The sequence below is a fragment of the Danio rerio genome, chromosome 16 (genome assembly GCF_052040795.2).
Source record: "Danio rerio strain M-AB ecotype USA chromosome 16, GRCz13ab, whole genome shotgun sequence".
Classification (NCBI taxonomy): domain Eukaryota; kingdom Metazoa; phylum Chordata; class Actinopteri; order Cypriniformes; family Danionidae; genus Danio; species Danio rerio.
Genome location: NC_141036.1, coordinates 59,163,863 through 59,179,970, shown reverse-complemented (window position 1 = coordinate 59,179,970; position 16,108 = coordinate 59,163,863). Strand labels below are relative to the sequence as shown.

Below are 16,108 nucleotides of genomic sequence, written 5' to 3'. Positions count from 1 at the left end.
CAGTAAGCGTTCATTAGTCTCTAATGATCAGTTGAATGGGGTTTTAGCTGATCTGTTTGCTCAACTCTACACATCTCTTCCTTACAGATCCAGAGAATCACCCACAGCCAGACACAGTGATATCTCCAGTGAGAGCGGAAAAAAGGACGGTGAATCAGCTGGTTACCATCGTGCAGGATATAGCAAGACATTGTTCCAGCATACCTACAGGTAAGAAGACGACTCTAACTAACACTGTTCAACTCTCCTGTTGACTAATGGGTCAGAAATTACCCAAACCCCATTTTAATAGCAAAAAAACCCTTTTTGAAAATACAGGAGATTTCATTCTGGCTATTTTCCTGAAAGTTGTAATGTTACCGGTAATTTGCTGGAATGCTGCGCTGTGTGAACGCAGAAAGAAGATTGCTGGAAAGAGCGTGTTCTCGCTTAGAACACGCTGATGTGAGACGTCTACTCTGGCCAATCAGAACACTCAGACGCATTCACATGCACGCTGTTTATGAAGATAAAAGCCTTTGAATATTTTCCCAGACACATTTAGCCGCTAGATGCTAGTCAGATCACGTTTCTATGTTCCTTCTTAATGCCAACTGTGTAAATAATTATCGATAAGATGCTTATGATACTTAGAGACAACCGGAGGGTTTAGTCCTGTGTGTGAGTGTGTGTGTGTGTGTGTGTGTGTGTGTGATGTTTCCACACATGTCAGTTGTGTGTCCACAATTAACCAACTTTCTCTTTTAAATTATTACAGGATTCATGGAGTTTATTGCTGCCTGCTGGTCCCCTCAATATGTTGTAGAAGAGATCCAGCATACAGTGGATGAGATTCTGGACCAGCCGTGGCTAAGAAACTAGTGAAAATAAAGACTGTTTTAGTCAATTGATGAACATGAGGAGTTTATGCTTTCCAAGTGGTTCAGCATGACGTAGAGCCCATCAGCAGCAGGAAACAGGTTTTCAGACTTCCATTTATGTCACATTATTTTGCTGTTTTCCGCTTCTGCTTCACAAATTCTGCACTTCCTCCTGCGAGTGTTGCAGTCAGAGCTGCATGTAAATGAGGGCCGGTTTCAGTCTAGTCCACCAGCTCTCGACTGAAAGCTCCTCCTCCAGCCAATCACGCGAGGAGGAAAGCTAATGTCACTGTAATGGCTCTTATCCTAAAACATATTTTGTTGGAATGTGGAAGTTTGAATGTTATTAGACTACTTTGATGCACATTTTTAGAAAGGTACCACAAAGAGTCTTTCAGTATTTTAAATCTTAAAGTTTATTTATTTATATCCTACATATTTGTACAAGTAACTTTTTATTGTAATACAAATTTTTGTGTTTTACAAATTGTCTTTATCATGTAATATTTTATGTATATCCATTTTGCTATGAAATAGCCATAATTTGCCGATGTGGCAATAAATAAATAATAAATAAATGAATGCACACAGGTGATGCCGGAGATTGAGTGTTAGCCGCTAATCCTCAGCTGGGGTAGAATCTGTCTGCGGCAGGACAGCATTAATCGTTTCAAATAACTGAGGTATAGTTATAGAGTAAGTTAGTGATAGTTAAAGGTTTGATAGTTAAACGTGTTTGTTAGTGAATTATCATCAGTCAGGGTCAGGGTTTAGGGTTAGACATACAGAACAGAAATAATCATCTTTCAGTAAAGAGGCCAAATCTCACCTCTTTCTTTCTGTTTCTGCTTTCCCAGTTCATCTAAACGCTTGATTTATTGTTTTGGGTTAGGGTGTTTGTTAGGGTTAGGTTAGGATTAGGGCTTGGTTAGGCCTTAGTTTTTAGAGTTGTTTTAAACAACTTGTATTCATTGTTTGCTTTATGTCTGGTTTCTTTAGTTTATCCTGTCTGTCACAGTTTGTTATTTAAGAGCGATTGTTAATTATTATACACTTCTCTGTCCTCGCCTCTGAGTCATTAGAGTGACGTCAGCTTCCCTCCTCACCTGATTGGCTGGAGGAGGAGCTGTTAATCTAGAGCTAATGGACCAATGAGGATGTTTTAGCCGGTCCTCATTTGCATACAGCTCTGACTGCGACGCTTGCAGGAGGAAGTGCACAATGTGGGAAGCTGAAGTGGAAAACAGCATCATGTCAGAATTATGAATTCCTGATGGATTCCTGATGATTTGATTTGATTTTGTCACTGACCACATGTGTGCTGTTCTTTCTATGATTTCTGTGAAATTGAGACTATGACCCCTATGGAGTGTGTTGAAGCTGTTTTCTGTTGATCAAACTGTAAACTATTGTCTTCAATAAACTGTCTCTCTGACTCCTGCTCTTTGTTCATCACACCGGCTCCTTGCATTAACATAACTGAAATCCTTCAGCGTAGTAATACGGGACTGTAATGCACTCAAAACATGCCTGAACTACTTTATCTGTGTGTTTATCTGACAATAAGTGTGAACACAACACAAAACATCAAATATATTTTTACAAACTGCAGACTCAATTTAGCCTTTATATAACAATATTTAAGCATCATGTAATGTGTAAAGCACATTGCCCTGCCATTTGTATGATAATGTGAAATATAAGAGTGTGTTGACGATGGTTTGAGTAAACCTACTGTAACATACTGTAATAACTGTTTAAAAGTAGTTTATCATTTAATTTAATAATTTATTCCAGTGATTTTAAAGATGAATTTTCAGCTTCATTACTCCAGTCATCAGAAATCACTCTAGTATTAATTGTTATTGTTAATATTATTATTATTAATGGTAATAATAAAAGCATGAATGTCTGGTGTAATAATTTTAATAACAAAACAGTTATTTAAAATTTTAATAAATATTTAACAATTTTTAAAAAAAAGTAAATTTTATGAACTTGATGAACTGAATTTTCTTTTTAAAAACATGAAAAAAATGTATAAAACTGATCGCAAACTTTTGGCCGATAGCGTATGTATATATATATATATATTTATATATATATATATATATATATATATATATATATATATATATATATATATTATACACATACGCTATGTATATGTAAATATTATTTATAAAAAACGTATGAGCAATTCCATGCAAATGTCAACCTTGCAATGAAAAAAGTTTTCACCAAAATATCGAAGCTTTCTCCGTTCTTAGTGTAAGCAAGTATTTGACAGTACTTTAGAAATACTCAAAAATGCATCTGTCAATGTTTTCAATATTGTATTTGATTTACCAAAGTCACACAAGCGGCAATTTTACATTTATCTGTCACATCCATAACGAAGAGACGTCACACCCATAACAAAGCTTTTTCCTCATAAACGAAAAAAATATTTTAAAAAAATAAAAACAATCATGTTTGTTCTACAGAGGTTCAACTCGTATCCTTTTGATTAGCATAGTTTTTGGGGGGTTGTGCAGTTTATTTCACAGAATTTCTACAAAGCATGTTTAATGCTCTAAACTCGCAGACTTTTTTGGTCACATCCATATTGCCTGTTTATTTTCCTCATTTAAAGCACAAAACATGTAGACAGATTGACTTTTTCTGCTCCTATAATTTTGTGGTTAGTTGTTGTGTAAAATATAAACAATGTTGGGCCAGTGGGAAAAATCCTAAGCGTTGAACCCTGATTAAGTACTGTTCATTAGATACTAGTGCTTTATATACAAAATATACTAGTGCTTAGTAGTTATTTTTATTAGATATTAGTACTTATTTATGAGATGCTAGTACTTATTGTAATAGTGACTAGTAACAAATTACATTGTTTTGTATTGATTTCTATGGGATCTATCATTGAGATATCAACTGTTCAGTTTTGACTTGTATGTATTCCAGCTGAGACTAGTACATATTTTTTATGTACTAGTAGTTAATCATTAGGGACTAGTACTTATTATTTAGATAGTACCTATTTAATAGATACTACAACTTGCGTATTATACTATTCATTGGGTACTATTACTTATTTATTAGATACTACTATTGATTAAATAGATACTAGTAGTTTTTCAGTAGTACTATTTTTTTAGACTTTTTTATATGGAGGACGGATGGGTAAAATGGAGGGCTCTTCAAACGTATGTGGTCACATAACCAATTTCCTCTATCGTTTTCTAGAAACAAACGGTGGTTTTTTTATTTATTTATTTTTATTAACTCAATGCCACAAGAACGAGAGGTTTTACATTTCACATAGTTTCTGAAAGAGAAAAAACACATATATGTATATATACATATATATATATATATATATATATATATATATATATATATATATATATATATATATATATATAAGTAAAATTACATTTACATGAAATTAAATGTTTTCAGAGCATTACATGTTTTCAGTGCTTTTTTGTTTTGTGATTGTTCTAAAAGATTTACATATATTTTAAGATCATTCACAAAATGGGTAAAGTTTGGTTTACATTGAGCCCACTTTTTCTTATGTATATGATATTTTCCTAACAGCATAAACAAATTAAAAATATATTGTCCTTTACAGTTTAATTTATCGTCATCAGAATAAAACAGTACATCAAATAAACCAATTTCTGTCTTATACTCCGTTTTTTGTTAATAAACAATTCCAAATCTTTCCAAAATATTCTGGAGTAACGATACATACAATGAAAAAAAAGATGCTAAATTGTCCACAAAATTCACACATGTATGAAATGTTAAGTTTATAGAAACAAGGGGTGGAACAACTTCCCTCCTGACATAAATCATCACCCTCTCCCCTGTGTTTAATTAAAGAGAGCTTACCTGTGGTCGAGACGGATGACCGGAAGTTCCGGAAGATAAAGATGGAGGAACTAAACCTGTGGTGCAGCTTTGAGAAAATACATATTTCCCTGTCCGTTCTCGACAGGAGAACTGTGTGAAGAGACATATTGAGTCAATGATCGCCGAAATGTCCTCTTGGAGTATCAAATAACTGGTTTGTTTGCTGGATATATCCAATATTCCGTTATTGGTCGCCATTGAGACTCTCGCGAATTGTGAACAGATACCGTCACCGTGGATTGTGGCGATTATTACGGTAAAGAAGTGAGAGAAAGACACGTTCTAGATAAGGTAAGACCCAACGTTATCATACGACGTCCTAAGAGTCTGAACTTTCTCAAAGAAACCGTACTTTTTACTGACAAACGCAAGCTTCGTGACAAACTACCGTTATTCCTCTTTAACGGACCGTTGTGTTGCCTAGTTACGAGTCCTGTCAATCATCTCCTCACGTCATCCTCGGCAGCAGAATAATTATGCATTCAGAAATTAAAACACGTCTTTTTAAAAGTTCACATTGCTGTTCCTGATCAAATATATCGCGGAAAACGTTGCTTAAATATTTTCTAGTAACGTTATTCAAACATTTTTACCGAGGCCTCGAGCGTTGGTCGCGCGAGTCCGCCATGTTTGTAGTTTACTACCTTATGCCGAGTCGCCGAGTTCAGACCAATGACTGTAAAAAATATGGACGACGCAACAGCCCATTTTCCCATTGAACGCCTTGAGGGCAAAACGCCTGCTTGATGGGCACAAACTGTCGCAAAAGACTGCTGAAATTGGAGCCTGGACATGCGCAGAAGGACTGTCTGTATGCACTATAACTATATATTTAAGTCTATGACTATAACAAAGGCTCGCTGATGTAAATAGATCCACTTACATTTAAAAATACAGAATAATATACGGTTGAAAAACGCTGTGATGTAAGCTGTTAAACTTTAATAAAAGCAATACATGCTGGACTGCAGAAATAAACGATCTTTTACATCTGATGGTATTTGTTATCTTTATAGGGGTAGAAATAACATTTGTAAAATATGAACATATTTTACATTATATAAACATATAAACAACACATACTATTTTTAGAAAGGTTTTTATTTTTAATTAGCCATCAACAGAACCCAAAATATAGCCTACACATCATAATGATTTACCATGCGGGAACAACCCTGCAATTTGTCAATTTGTGCAAAAAAACTTTGCACTATTAATACAATGTCCATCTGCTGCTACATCGCTAGTATATTGTTTAATGATTTTCGCTTTAATTGTTTAGTTATTTACATTTTTTCCCTCCGTTTTCATTTGGTTTATTCGATGCCTTCATTATATCTGGCAACGAGGAATTTACATTCATTTTAATGTTTAGTTGGAGTTTTCAAATAAAACGGCAACAGTAAATGATGTAAATAAATAATATCTAACATTTACATCTCTATTAGGCTATATAAGATTCGGTTTCAATAATGTTTTATAACAGCAAATTTAGTAGATTACTTAATAACATGCCAAAACTTAAAATGCAGAGACGTCCTGTAAAGCAAGTTCAAATAACCTTACAGGAGATCAGCGTGGAGATTATTATTTTAGACACATAAAGAGAATTACTGCTAACAATCTCCTGTATTTTCCCCGTACTTAAATTAGTTTATTTTATTGTGCAGTTTTATTGTCATTTTTATATTGAAATTCTTAATTATTGTGCACTACAAAATGTATTCAATTGTATTATTATTTAATACTTGTGCAATCAATACAGGTTTATTGTTATTTATTTTGTCCTTTATTTGAATATTTGCTATGTATGCTGTTTGCATCTTTATTCAAAGGTTAAACTCAGTGCTACTCTTTGCGTTTACATAGTAGCCTGCGTTTGCTGACATATCAACACAAATGGTTTTAATAACGTTAACAAAGGTGAGGGTTTATATAATGAAGATTCAATCGCGCCAGCTCCGGGCAGCAGCGCATAACCTACTCGCGGCGTCGTGGGCTGATTCCGGCTCGTATGCGGCAGCGCCGGCTCGCTCGGCTGCCGCATCTGGCTTGATTGACTCGGGCTGGAATCGGGCAGTGAGTCCAGGCATCCGGAGTAGGTCCAGCAGAGGTAGTCAGTCTGAGGGGTAAGTCTCCGGCAGACGAGAATCTAGCCGGAACTGGCCCGAGTTTATTTTGCTATCTGGGAGGTTAGGCGTGTATCAGCAAACTAATTAAGCCTGAAAAAGCCCTGACCTTATCGAATAAACAGTGGTCCACCAGGATCATGTATGTCAGAAACTGTAGTTTACTGCTGAACTCATCTTGTCATGGTAAAATAAATCAGAAGTTGAATAATAACACTTCAGTCTTCTGCCGAAGCTAACAATATTATAATTTGTATGGACAGAATTTCAAGGCGTAGCCTTGGGCTGGAGGGGGTCCGGTTCGGGGACCACAGGATTTCATCTGTTATTCGCAGAAAATATCATTCTGTTGGCTTCATCAGACATGGACCTTTAGAGTGCAGAGTGCATACCTGCCAACACTCCTGTTTTCCCCTGGGAGAATCCCGTATTTCAGACCCATCTCCCGTTTTGTTCTGTCTCCCGGAAATTCCCGGAATTTCACTGTAAAGAAGGAGTTGAGCCGAAAGGCAAAGCTCTCGATTTACCGGTCAATCTACGCTCCTACTCTCACCAATGGTCATGATCTCTGATACAAGCAGCTGAAATGAGTTTCCTTCACAGGGTGGCAGTGCGCACTCTTATTGACCTTATTCTAAAATGCGGAAGTGCGCCTGTTTTCGCGATTGTCTTAGAACTTCCGATTCAGTCACCTATGGGAGAAATGACTAGGAATAATAAACGGCAGAAAATGGCCAAACTACTTGCTCAACAAATAAATGTTTGCATGACTACACAGACCAAGTAGCATAATATAATAAGAAAATATTAAATTGCAACATCAAGCAGCATAACGAGCAGTTGTTAACGTCAAAAAATGAATGGAAGTGAATGTGACCGGAAGTCGCGAGACAAAAAGATTCAAATGGCAGCGCCCGCTCGACAGCTGAAAATAAGGTGAATAGACAGGGTGAGGAGCTCTGTCAACCGGGAGGAGCTTGGAGTAGAGTCGCTGCTCCTTTAGATTGAGAGAAGTCAGCTGAGGTGGCTCGGGCATCTGTTTCGGATGCCTACTGGACGCCACCCTAGGGAAGTGTTCCAGGCATGTCCCACTGGGAGGAGGCCTCAGGGAAAACCCAGGACACACTGGAGGGACTATGTCTCTCGGCTGGCCTGGGAACGCCTCAGGATCACCACTGAAGGAGCTGGAGGAAGTGTCTGGGGAGAGGCTCTCCTAAGGCTACTGCCCCCGTGACCCAGCCCCAGAAAAGCAGATGAAAATGAGAGATAAGAATGAATAATTTACACATTTATTATAGATGACCTTGTATTTATATTTATTTAGTGCATATCTAGACACTCAAAGCGCTTTACACAATAGGGGAATCTCCTCATTCAGCTCCAGTGTGCAGCATCCATCTGGAGGAGGCGACGACATATTGGTTTAGAGGAGACAGAGTGATGAAGCCAGTTCTGATAAGGGGATGGTTAGGAGGCCATGATGGAGAGAGGCCAGTGGGCAAATTTGGCCAGGATGCCAGGGATTAAACCTGGGACTTTTAGAGTCAGGACCTCAGTTAAACTTTTCATCTGAAAGATGGTGCTCACTGAGCATTACAGAGTCCCTGTCACTATACTGGGGCATTAGGACTCACACAGACCGCAGGTTGAGAGCCCCCTGCTGGCCTCACTAACATCACTTCCAGCAGCATCCCAGCTTTCCCATGTGATCTCCCATCCAGGTACTGACCAGGCTCAGCCTTGCTTAGCTTCAGTGGGCGACCATGTGAGAGTTGCAGAGAGCTAGCGGCTGGTTTACGGCTAGTTTTAGACAGTTATGATACAACAAAGACCCACTTAATATAATAATTCCTGCTCAAGATAGTCAGATTACACAATAAGAGAACAAAACTCAAAGAAACGCATGTTATGAGAAAAACTTCTACCCTTTTATTAAAATATATTTCCAAAATCATTCTGCGGCGTCATGAAAAAGTGTCATAGAAAACAGAATTGAAGCCTGTGTGTGTGTAATGCATAGGAGTGTCAGAAACTATTGCTTTTGTTCATATACTGAATCATAAAGTGATATTTGGTGTTTCTCCACATGCCGAGCATTACAAAAACTATTATCTTCCCTTATATTGATGCACTTTTGGAGGAATAATTCACCCAATATGATTCCCTCTGGCTCTTGTTATTCTAAACCCACACGGCAGTGAATGAATAATAACAAACTGCAGATTTCGGGTGAATTATTTGAGTTGAGCTGATCAGAGGTGGGGTTGTATTGATCTTCAGTTCTGCTCTGAATCCAGAGACACAGAGAGTCTGAAGCCCACAGGAATATGATCCGTCAGTCCGGCCAGCTGAGTCACGTATGTCAGCTCTTCCACTTCCTGAACAAGACGAAAGTGAATCAGTGAATAACAGATACAGCTGAAGTCAGAATTATTCACCCCCTTTGAATTTTTTTCTTCTTTTTTAAATATTTCCCAAATTATGTTTAACAAAGCACGGAAATTTTCAAAGTATGTCTGATAATATTTTTTCTTCTGGAGAAAGTCTGATTTGTTTTATTTCAGCTAAAATGAAAGCAGTTGTAAATTTTTAAAACACAATTTTAGGGACAATATTATTAGCCCCTTTAAGCTAAATTTTTTTCCTGATAGTCTACAGAACAAACCATCGTTATACAGTAACTTGCCTAATTACCCTAACCTGCCTAGTTACCCTAATTACCCTAGTGAAGCCTTTAAAAGTCACTTTAAGCTGTATAGAAGTGTCTTGAAGAATGTCTAGTCAAATACTATTTACTGTCAACATGGCAAAGATAAAATGAATCCATTATTAGAAATGAGTTAATAAAACTATTATTTTTAGAAATGTGCTAAAAAAAACTGCTCTATGTTAAACACAAATTGGGGAAAAAATAAATAAGCGGTCTAATAATTCAAGGGGGCTAATAATTCTGACTTCAACTGTATATCAGGGTAAATCCTAGAAGGGATGCAGCTAATAATTGATATTGCTTTGCATTATTGTGATGATTGAGGTTGGGGTAGACATTAATAAAATACAATTTAATGGGTGATTTCATAAACAATATGAGTAATACTTGTTATAATGACTGTTTTACATTACTGTGAGGGTGGGATTTCGAGTTTGGGATAGGGGTAGACTTTAATAAAATGTAATTCATGGATCATTTAATAAATAATGTTAATAATACTCGGTATAATGACAGTTTTTACAATACTGTGAGGGTTCGGGTAGCGGGAGATGTTAATAAATCACAATTTAATGGGTAATTTATTCAATTATATAAATAATTATCGTCAACTTCCTACCACAGCTGTATCCCTTCTAGCAACAACCATATATCAGTGCTGAGACTGATAAGACACAAGAATATAAGAGTCAAACTATATTATTATTAGTAGTAGTAGTAATAGTAGTAGTAATCAGGGCTTGACATTAACACCTGCCAAATGCGGGTAGATTTCAGCTTTGGTGGGTTAGACAGACAATCCCAATAGCCACTTTGGCTGGTTAAAAATGAATTTTAAATTGTAGTTTTCCTAAAAGCAGGGTTCGACAATATAAGGATGGCCCAATATGCATGCAAATGTGATCTTAGAATCGAAAAGTAAAATAATTGTGATCACACGAGCAGAGGAAAGCAAGTGAATACCGAACGAGAGGATGATCATCACTCACTCTAACAGCTGATGTGATGCGCGCGACTGCTTAAAACGTGTGCGCGCGACTGCTTAACGTGTGCGCGCTCCCGAATCATGAAGCAACCGTGTCTGGAACAGGGTCTGGAAACGCAACTATGATCGGTTCTCTTTCAAATAAACTAGACACAGTGATGAACATTCACCCACAGTCCTGCTTTTAAGAGCTCAAAATGTGTCTTTTTGTAAGCAGCTGTTGCTTTCACTTTGAACAGATTATTAAATGGCCTAAAGTTAACCATATGTTTCACCTGCTTTCATTTGCTTACAGTTTTATTTGCTGTTATTTTTGTTAAAATGGTTTAATTATTGTTTTTTTTTTTACAATATTGCTTTATTGGGAGATGAACTCTCCATTTATGTGCAGTCAACTGCTGATCCCAGAGATCTTTAGCCAGGACAGATTATTGCGCATATTTTTGATATATGACAGTAGTTATTTTTTAAAAGTCAATTGCTTTTCTTTCTTTTTTAAGAAATGTTTTGTTAAATAAAAAGTATAGTGTACAGCTATATTTTGCTTGTTTTGACACATTAAAATTTGTGGCTAAGAAACTATAATTGTTTTGTGTGGTTATAGAGATAAATTTGGTAAATCGATAATTTTGAGTTCTGAAAAGTCATGTGAAATAAAAACTAATTGCAATATAACACTATGAAACCATGACCCATTTGCTCATGCTCATTGAGCAAACTCATACTCGACACACAAAAAGTGAAATGAATGAGGACGCATGTGGACATAACACACAATTTAAATCAAATAATTTTACCACGACAACGTCAAATTTATGCATATAAAATATATTTTCCCAACAACAAAATTATGGCTAGTGAAAATGCAGAGTGGCTAGTAACATTGGAAAACTACTAGCCATAGTGGTCGGTGATTAATAAAATTAATGTAAAGCCCTGCTAGTAATAATAGTAATTTATGCATGTTCCTACTGTTTAATTTAGAAGTAAGTTATTTGTTCTTTCTAGAGCAGAGAAAGGCGATTATTGAGCTCAAACTCACGGTTCTGTGCCCAGATTTCTCTCTATACAGCAGATAATCGATGCGTCGGCCGATCCAGGGCTGATCGGCTTCAGGATAAACCAGAGGAACACCGTCGAGCGCGACCGGTGGAGAAATAAAGTCCTTACGCAGATCTTCACTCTCCAGAGTCCTGCACAACAACACAAGACACACAGAGATGCTGGATTACTGATGAAATGTAATCAGTTACTCATTACAGATTACATGAGCACATTTGCAGTCAGTAATACACTGTAATCTGTTAGATTACTCATTCAAAGTGATGTAATCTGACTACTTTCAGATGACATGTATAAATATTACTTTTATGGTAATATAGTCTGATTATTTTTGGGTAACATGTATATATTATGGTAATGTAGTCGACTACTTTTGGATTACATCTAGATTACTTTTATGATAGATTACTTTTAAAAACATTTACTAAATTTAAATGTGTTTATAAAACATCAGCAAGAGAAAAATGATGAGAATCAGTGAATTGTGAACAATTTACTGCCAATGTGTCAATGTCTTATGATTTCTATAACTCAAGATATTGTTTTTGTATTTATAGTTCATTTATCTGACCGCTGCAGGTTGTCCGGTGTCCTCATGTTCTCATCATAGAGCGTTGGTTGCTCCAATAGTGTTCCTGAAAAAATGTAATTAATATACGTCATTTAAACTTTTAAATTTCACCAAAAAATAAATTACATTTTTTAATTATTTATGAAAAAAAAAAAAAAAATACACAAAAAAGGAAAGAAGCAAAATCATGATTGTAAAACCTAATCAAAATTTAGTAAAACTAGTGAGAGAATGAAGAAAAGAACAAATAAATATAAAAAAGTCTCCTGCATATTTATTAAATGAAAGTTAATTGTTATTTTGTGTTAAAAGAGTTGGACAATATATTATTAATGAATTAGTAAATATGATAATGGATTAAAAATCGTTAATTATTGTAAGATAATTATGACAAATACACAAAAAATAATAAATGAATACATTTTCATTGGGTAAAGTTCATAATTTCATTGCTATTTTGTGTGCAAAGAGTGGTAAATTATATATACATTATAGGTGGGCATAGATAATTTTTTTAAATCTAGATTAATTAATTAATAAAACGATACTCAGATTAAGAGTCTACCATGTAGGAAGAGCCCTCCTTCTCACACTTGTTGGATAAGAAATGTTTTCTGAAATTAGAAAAAATTAAATACTATCTTCACCGAACTAGCACTGTTTTTATTAAATTGGTCAACTGGTCAACACATTGTAGACTTGTTTTTTCTCTATATAAGATTGCACTAGTGTTGTTGTTTTTTATTTTAATTTTATCTATTTATTTCTATTATTTTTTTTATTAATTTATTATTATTTATTTATTTATTTTTATTATTATTTGCTCAAATAGTGGCCACTATATATATATATATATATATATATATATATATATATATATATATATATATATATATATATATATATATAAATGAAGAGAAAATTGAGAATTTAAAATGAACAGATTATTGTAAGTAAATTAATGTTATAAAATCAACAAAAATGCATTTTTCATTTTATAAAAGTTAACCATCTGTTAAATTTAACCATCAATTAAAAAATTTAAATGATACATTTTATATATATATAATTATTTTTACAATAATATAAGTAATATAATTAATAATGAAAATAATTGATTTAAAATTAATATTACCAATGACCCAGGGCTTCTCTTTCCCCGCTGCGGCTCGACACGGATCTGTATATTCATCAAACACACTGTGGCTCTGCTCCAATCGGTCATCTGAAACACATCCACATGCACAGACACGCACACACACACACACACACACACACATATACACAGTGAACACTCTTCTCTAATGCAGACTCTACTGCAGTCAGTCAGTCTGTGTATTTGTGTGTGTTTATGGATGTGTGTGTTTACATGTGCGTGTGTTTATGTATATGTTTGTTTGTGCATGTGTTTGTGCGTATGTGTCTTTGTGTGTGTGTTCATGTCTGTGTGTGTTTATGTTTGCGTGAGTGTTTATGTGTGAAAGTGTGTTGAGGACGCACCAGGAGAGCAGTTGTCGAAGTTGAAGTCTCCACAGAGAACATCAAATAAAGGCAGCTCATCATCTCGTCTGTTCAGCGTCTGAAATTCACTCGTCCACTTGCTCAACATGTTGAGCTGCTCGAAGCGAATCGCCCCGTCACCTGATCAACACACACACACACACACACACACATTATTAAATTAATTGTATTGTTTATAATCAGACTTGATGAAAACAGTCTGCAGAAACACTTTGATTGACATTCTCTATTTGTAAGTGTCATTAGAGGGGGAAAGCCCCGCCCACTCGTGTCCATTTCTCCCTCATTAGCATAAACAGCAGCCCTAAGTGAGAAGCAGCCGTCTGTCCATTAGCCATTAGAGTGTTTGAGCTGCTGAAGGTAATGTCAGCATAGACTAAGAGGATTATAGATGTGGAGTTCTACATGAAGCACAGATGAACAGCGACAGGAGCAACACAGACTGACAGAAGCACAATCTCTATTGAATTTAAAGCGACAGTCACCAAAACACCACAATTAGGATCAAAGCCTAAAAGGGTCAGTTTCAGAGAGGTAGAGAACATTATCTGTGCGGTATTTTGAGCTCAAACTTCACACACACACACACACACACACACACACACACTCTAGGTACATCAGGGGTCACAATAGGTCTTTAAAATAGTATTGCATCAGACATGAGGAATAAAATCCTATAATAACACCAGACTTGCCTTCAGGAGCGTGGAGATGAGTGCAGTTTATAAAGCCGACCATTCTCTTCTCCCCCTTCTGTAACCCAATGTCCACCTACAGAGAGAACAGTTCTGCTTAGTCACACTTCTCACTTTAATTACTTTAAGCTCCTGATATACAGCGGTCCCTCGCTTATCACGAGAGTTACGTTCTAAAAATAACCCAAGATAGGTGGAATCTGCAGAGTAGTCTGCTTTATATAATTATCATAGATGTTTTAAGGCTGTAAATCTCCTCATTACACACTTTAAACACTTTTCTCAGACAGGCATTAACATTTACACACTTTTCTCTCTTGTTTAAACACTCTCAATGCTCAAACCTTCCAAGAAAAATGAGTCCAGTATTATATAATGAAATAAAAGATCAAAACCTGTCATCATCATCAATCATCAGAGTGATTCGTTCATCCGCGCGTGCGCTAATTTGTGCAGGTAGTATCGTAAATTTCAAGTCATCACATTGGCAGAAGCCAATCATATGCGTTTAGAGCCAGAAAAAGTTTTGATCCGTTCATCTCTCGAGTCCTCTATCGGGTCTGAGTCACTCGTTCATCACAGGCCAATCATACACGTTTAGAGCCGGACAAAGAATTGAACCGCTCATCTCTCGAGTCCTCGGGTTTGAGTCATTCTGTCACGTGATGAACGAACGATCATGGCTCCTATCGGCTTAGACTACAGGTGTCAAAGGGCCGCAGCTCTGCACAGTTTAGTTCCAACCCTAATTAAACACACCTGATCAAACTAATTGAGTCCTTCAGGCTTGTTTAAATCCTACAGGTAAGTGTGTTGGAGCAGGGTTGGAACTAAACTGTGCAGGGCTTCAGCCCTCCAGGAATTGAGTTTGACACCCCTGGCTTAGACTGTGCATTGGTTAAGATTATATGTGACTGTCAGTGTAACGTGAATGATCCCCTGACATTTGAACACATGAAGAGGTGAGCTGAGCAAAAAGACAAAAATGCCTTCATAGACAAAAGAGCAGGTAAACATTGAATTATTATTTTATTTATGACTTATTTGTCATGCAATCGACCTTTTGGGCTAGTTGTAGATGTGTTTTTTTGGAAGCAATTCATAACATTTTAATAATATTTGGCAAGTTTAACCAAATGAACGAAATGACTCGAAAAAAGATTCGTTCATCGTGATGAACGAGACTCAAAGATCTGAGTCAGTAAAATGATCGGAACTTCTCATCACTAATTCCATTATGATCTCAAAAAGGAGTCTGGGTTCCTTTTTACGTGAGTTTCAAGAGTTCACACTTAGCTCATGATTTATACATAGCTTGTTTGGCATGCTGTCCCGGGAGAGAGCCCTGAGCTCAAGGGATCCTCGAGCCCAGGGCTCTCCCCCCTTTTGCAGGGCGAGTGGAGATTGAGCTCAGGTCTATCTCAAACTCCCCCGCTGCTGAGGCCAAGGCGAACTTCCTGAGTGTAAGACATTATAAAAAAGGTTTAGGCTTGTTTTATCTATAATATAGAGCACATTTGGATGGTGGGAGGAAACCGGGGAACCCGGGGGAAACCCACGCGGACACGGGGAGAACATGCAAACTCCACACAGAAATACCAGATGGCTCAGCGAGGACCCAACACCATTGGTATTCTTGCTGTGAGGCAACAGTGCTAGT

General features: G+C 36.4%; 3 protein-coding genes across 12 annotated transcripts in view; 1 reads left to right on the top strand and 2 right to left on the bottom strand.

Moving 5' to 3' along the window:
• LOC797378 (uncharacterized) overlaps window positions 1–7,749 on the bottom strand; it is a 40,116-nt gene extending 32,367 nt beyond the window's left edge. For all 4 annotated transcript variants that reach the window (XR_015945060.1, XR_015512089.1, XR_015512090.1 and 1 more), the window contains exon 1: window positions 4,755–7,749. Coding sequence is in view for 1 of the 4 variants with exons in the window: in XM_087288033.1 (XP_087144159.1) it covers window positions 4,755–4,881 (127 nt within the window). In the remaining 3 variants the exon portion in view is untranslated. The remainder of the gene's footprint in view (window positions 1–4,754) is intronic.
• The window catches only part of LOC103908992 (serine/threonine-protein kinase pim-2-like), a 202,995-nt gene that overhangs the window by 2,807 nt on the left and 184,080 nt on the right, over window positions 1–16,108 (top strand). For 2 of the 4 annotated variants that reach the window (XM_087288244.1, XM_087288243.1), the window contains 2 exons: window positions 88–210; window positions 758–894. Coding sequence is in view for 3 of the 4 variants with exons in the window: in XM_087288243.1 (XP_087144369.1) it covers window positions 88–210; window positions 758–861 (227 nt within the window). In the remaining variant the exon portion in view is untranslated. Of the gene's footprint in view, window positions 1–87; window positions 237–757; window positions 1,047–1,980; window positions 2,296–16,108 lie in introns of those variants that run through there. The other 2 variants (XM_087288240.1, XM_087288241.1) reach the window with 2 other exon arrangements.
• The window catches only part of smpd5 (sphingomyelin phosphodiesterase 5), a 706,732-nt gene continuing 699,434 nt past the window's right edge, over window positions 8,811–16,108 (bottom strand). For 3 of the 4 annotated variants that reach the window (XM_087286105.1, XM_087286104.1, XM_087286103.1), the window contains exons 3-8: window positions 14,449–14,524; window positions 13,733–13,873; window positions 13,368–13,457; window positions 12,233–12,296; window positions 11,642–11,792; window positions 8,811–9,282 (exon numbers count right to left, since the gene is read on the bottom strand). In XM_087286105.1, the coding sequence (XP_087142231.1) occupies window positions 9,181–9,282; window positions 11,642–11,792; window positions 12,233–12,296; window positions 13,368–13,457; window positions 13,733–13,873; window positions 14,449–14,524 (624 nt within the window). In that variant the 3' untranslated portion in view covers window positions 8,811–9,180. 4 annotated transcript variants of the gene reach the window in all.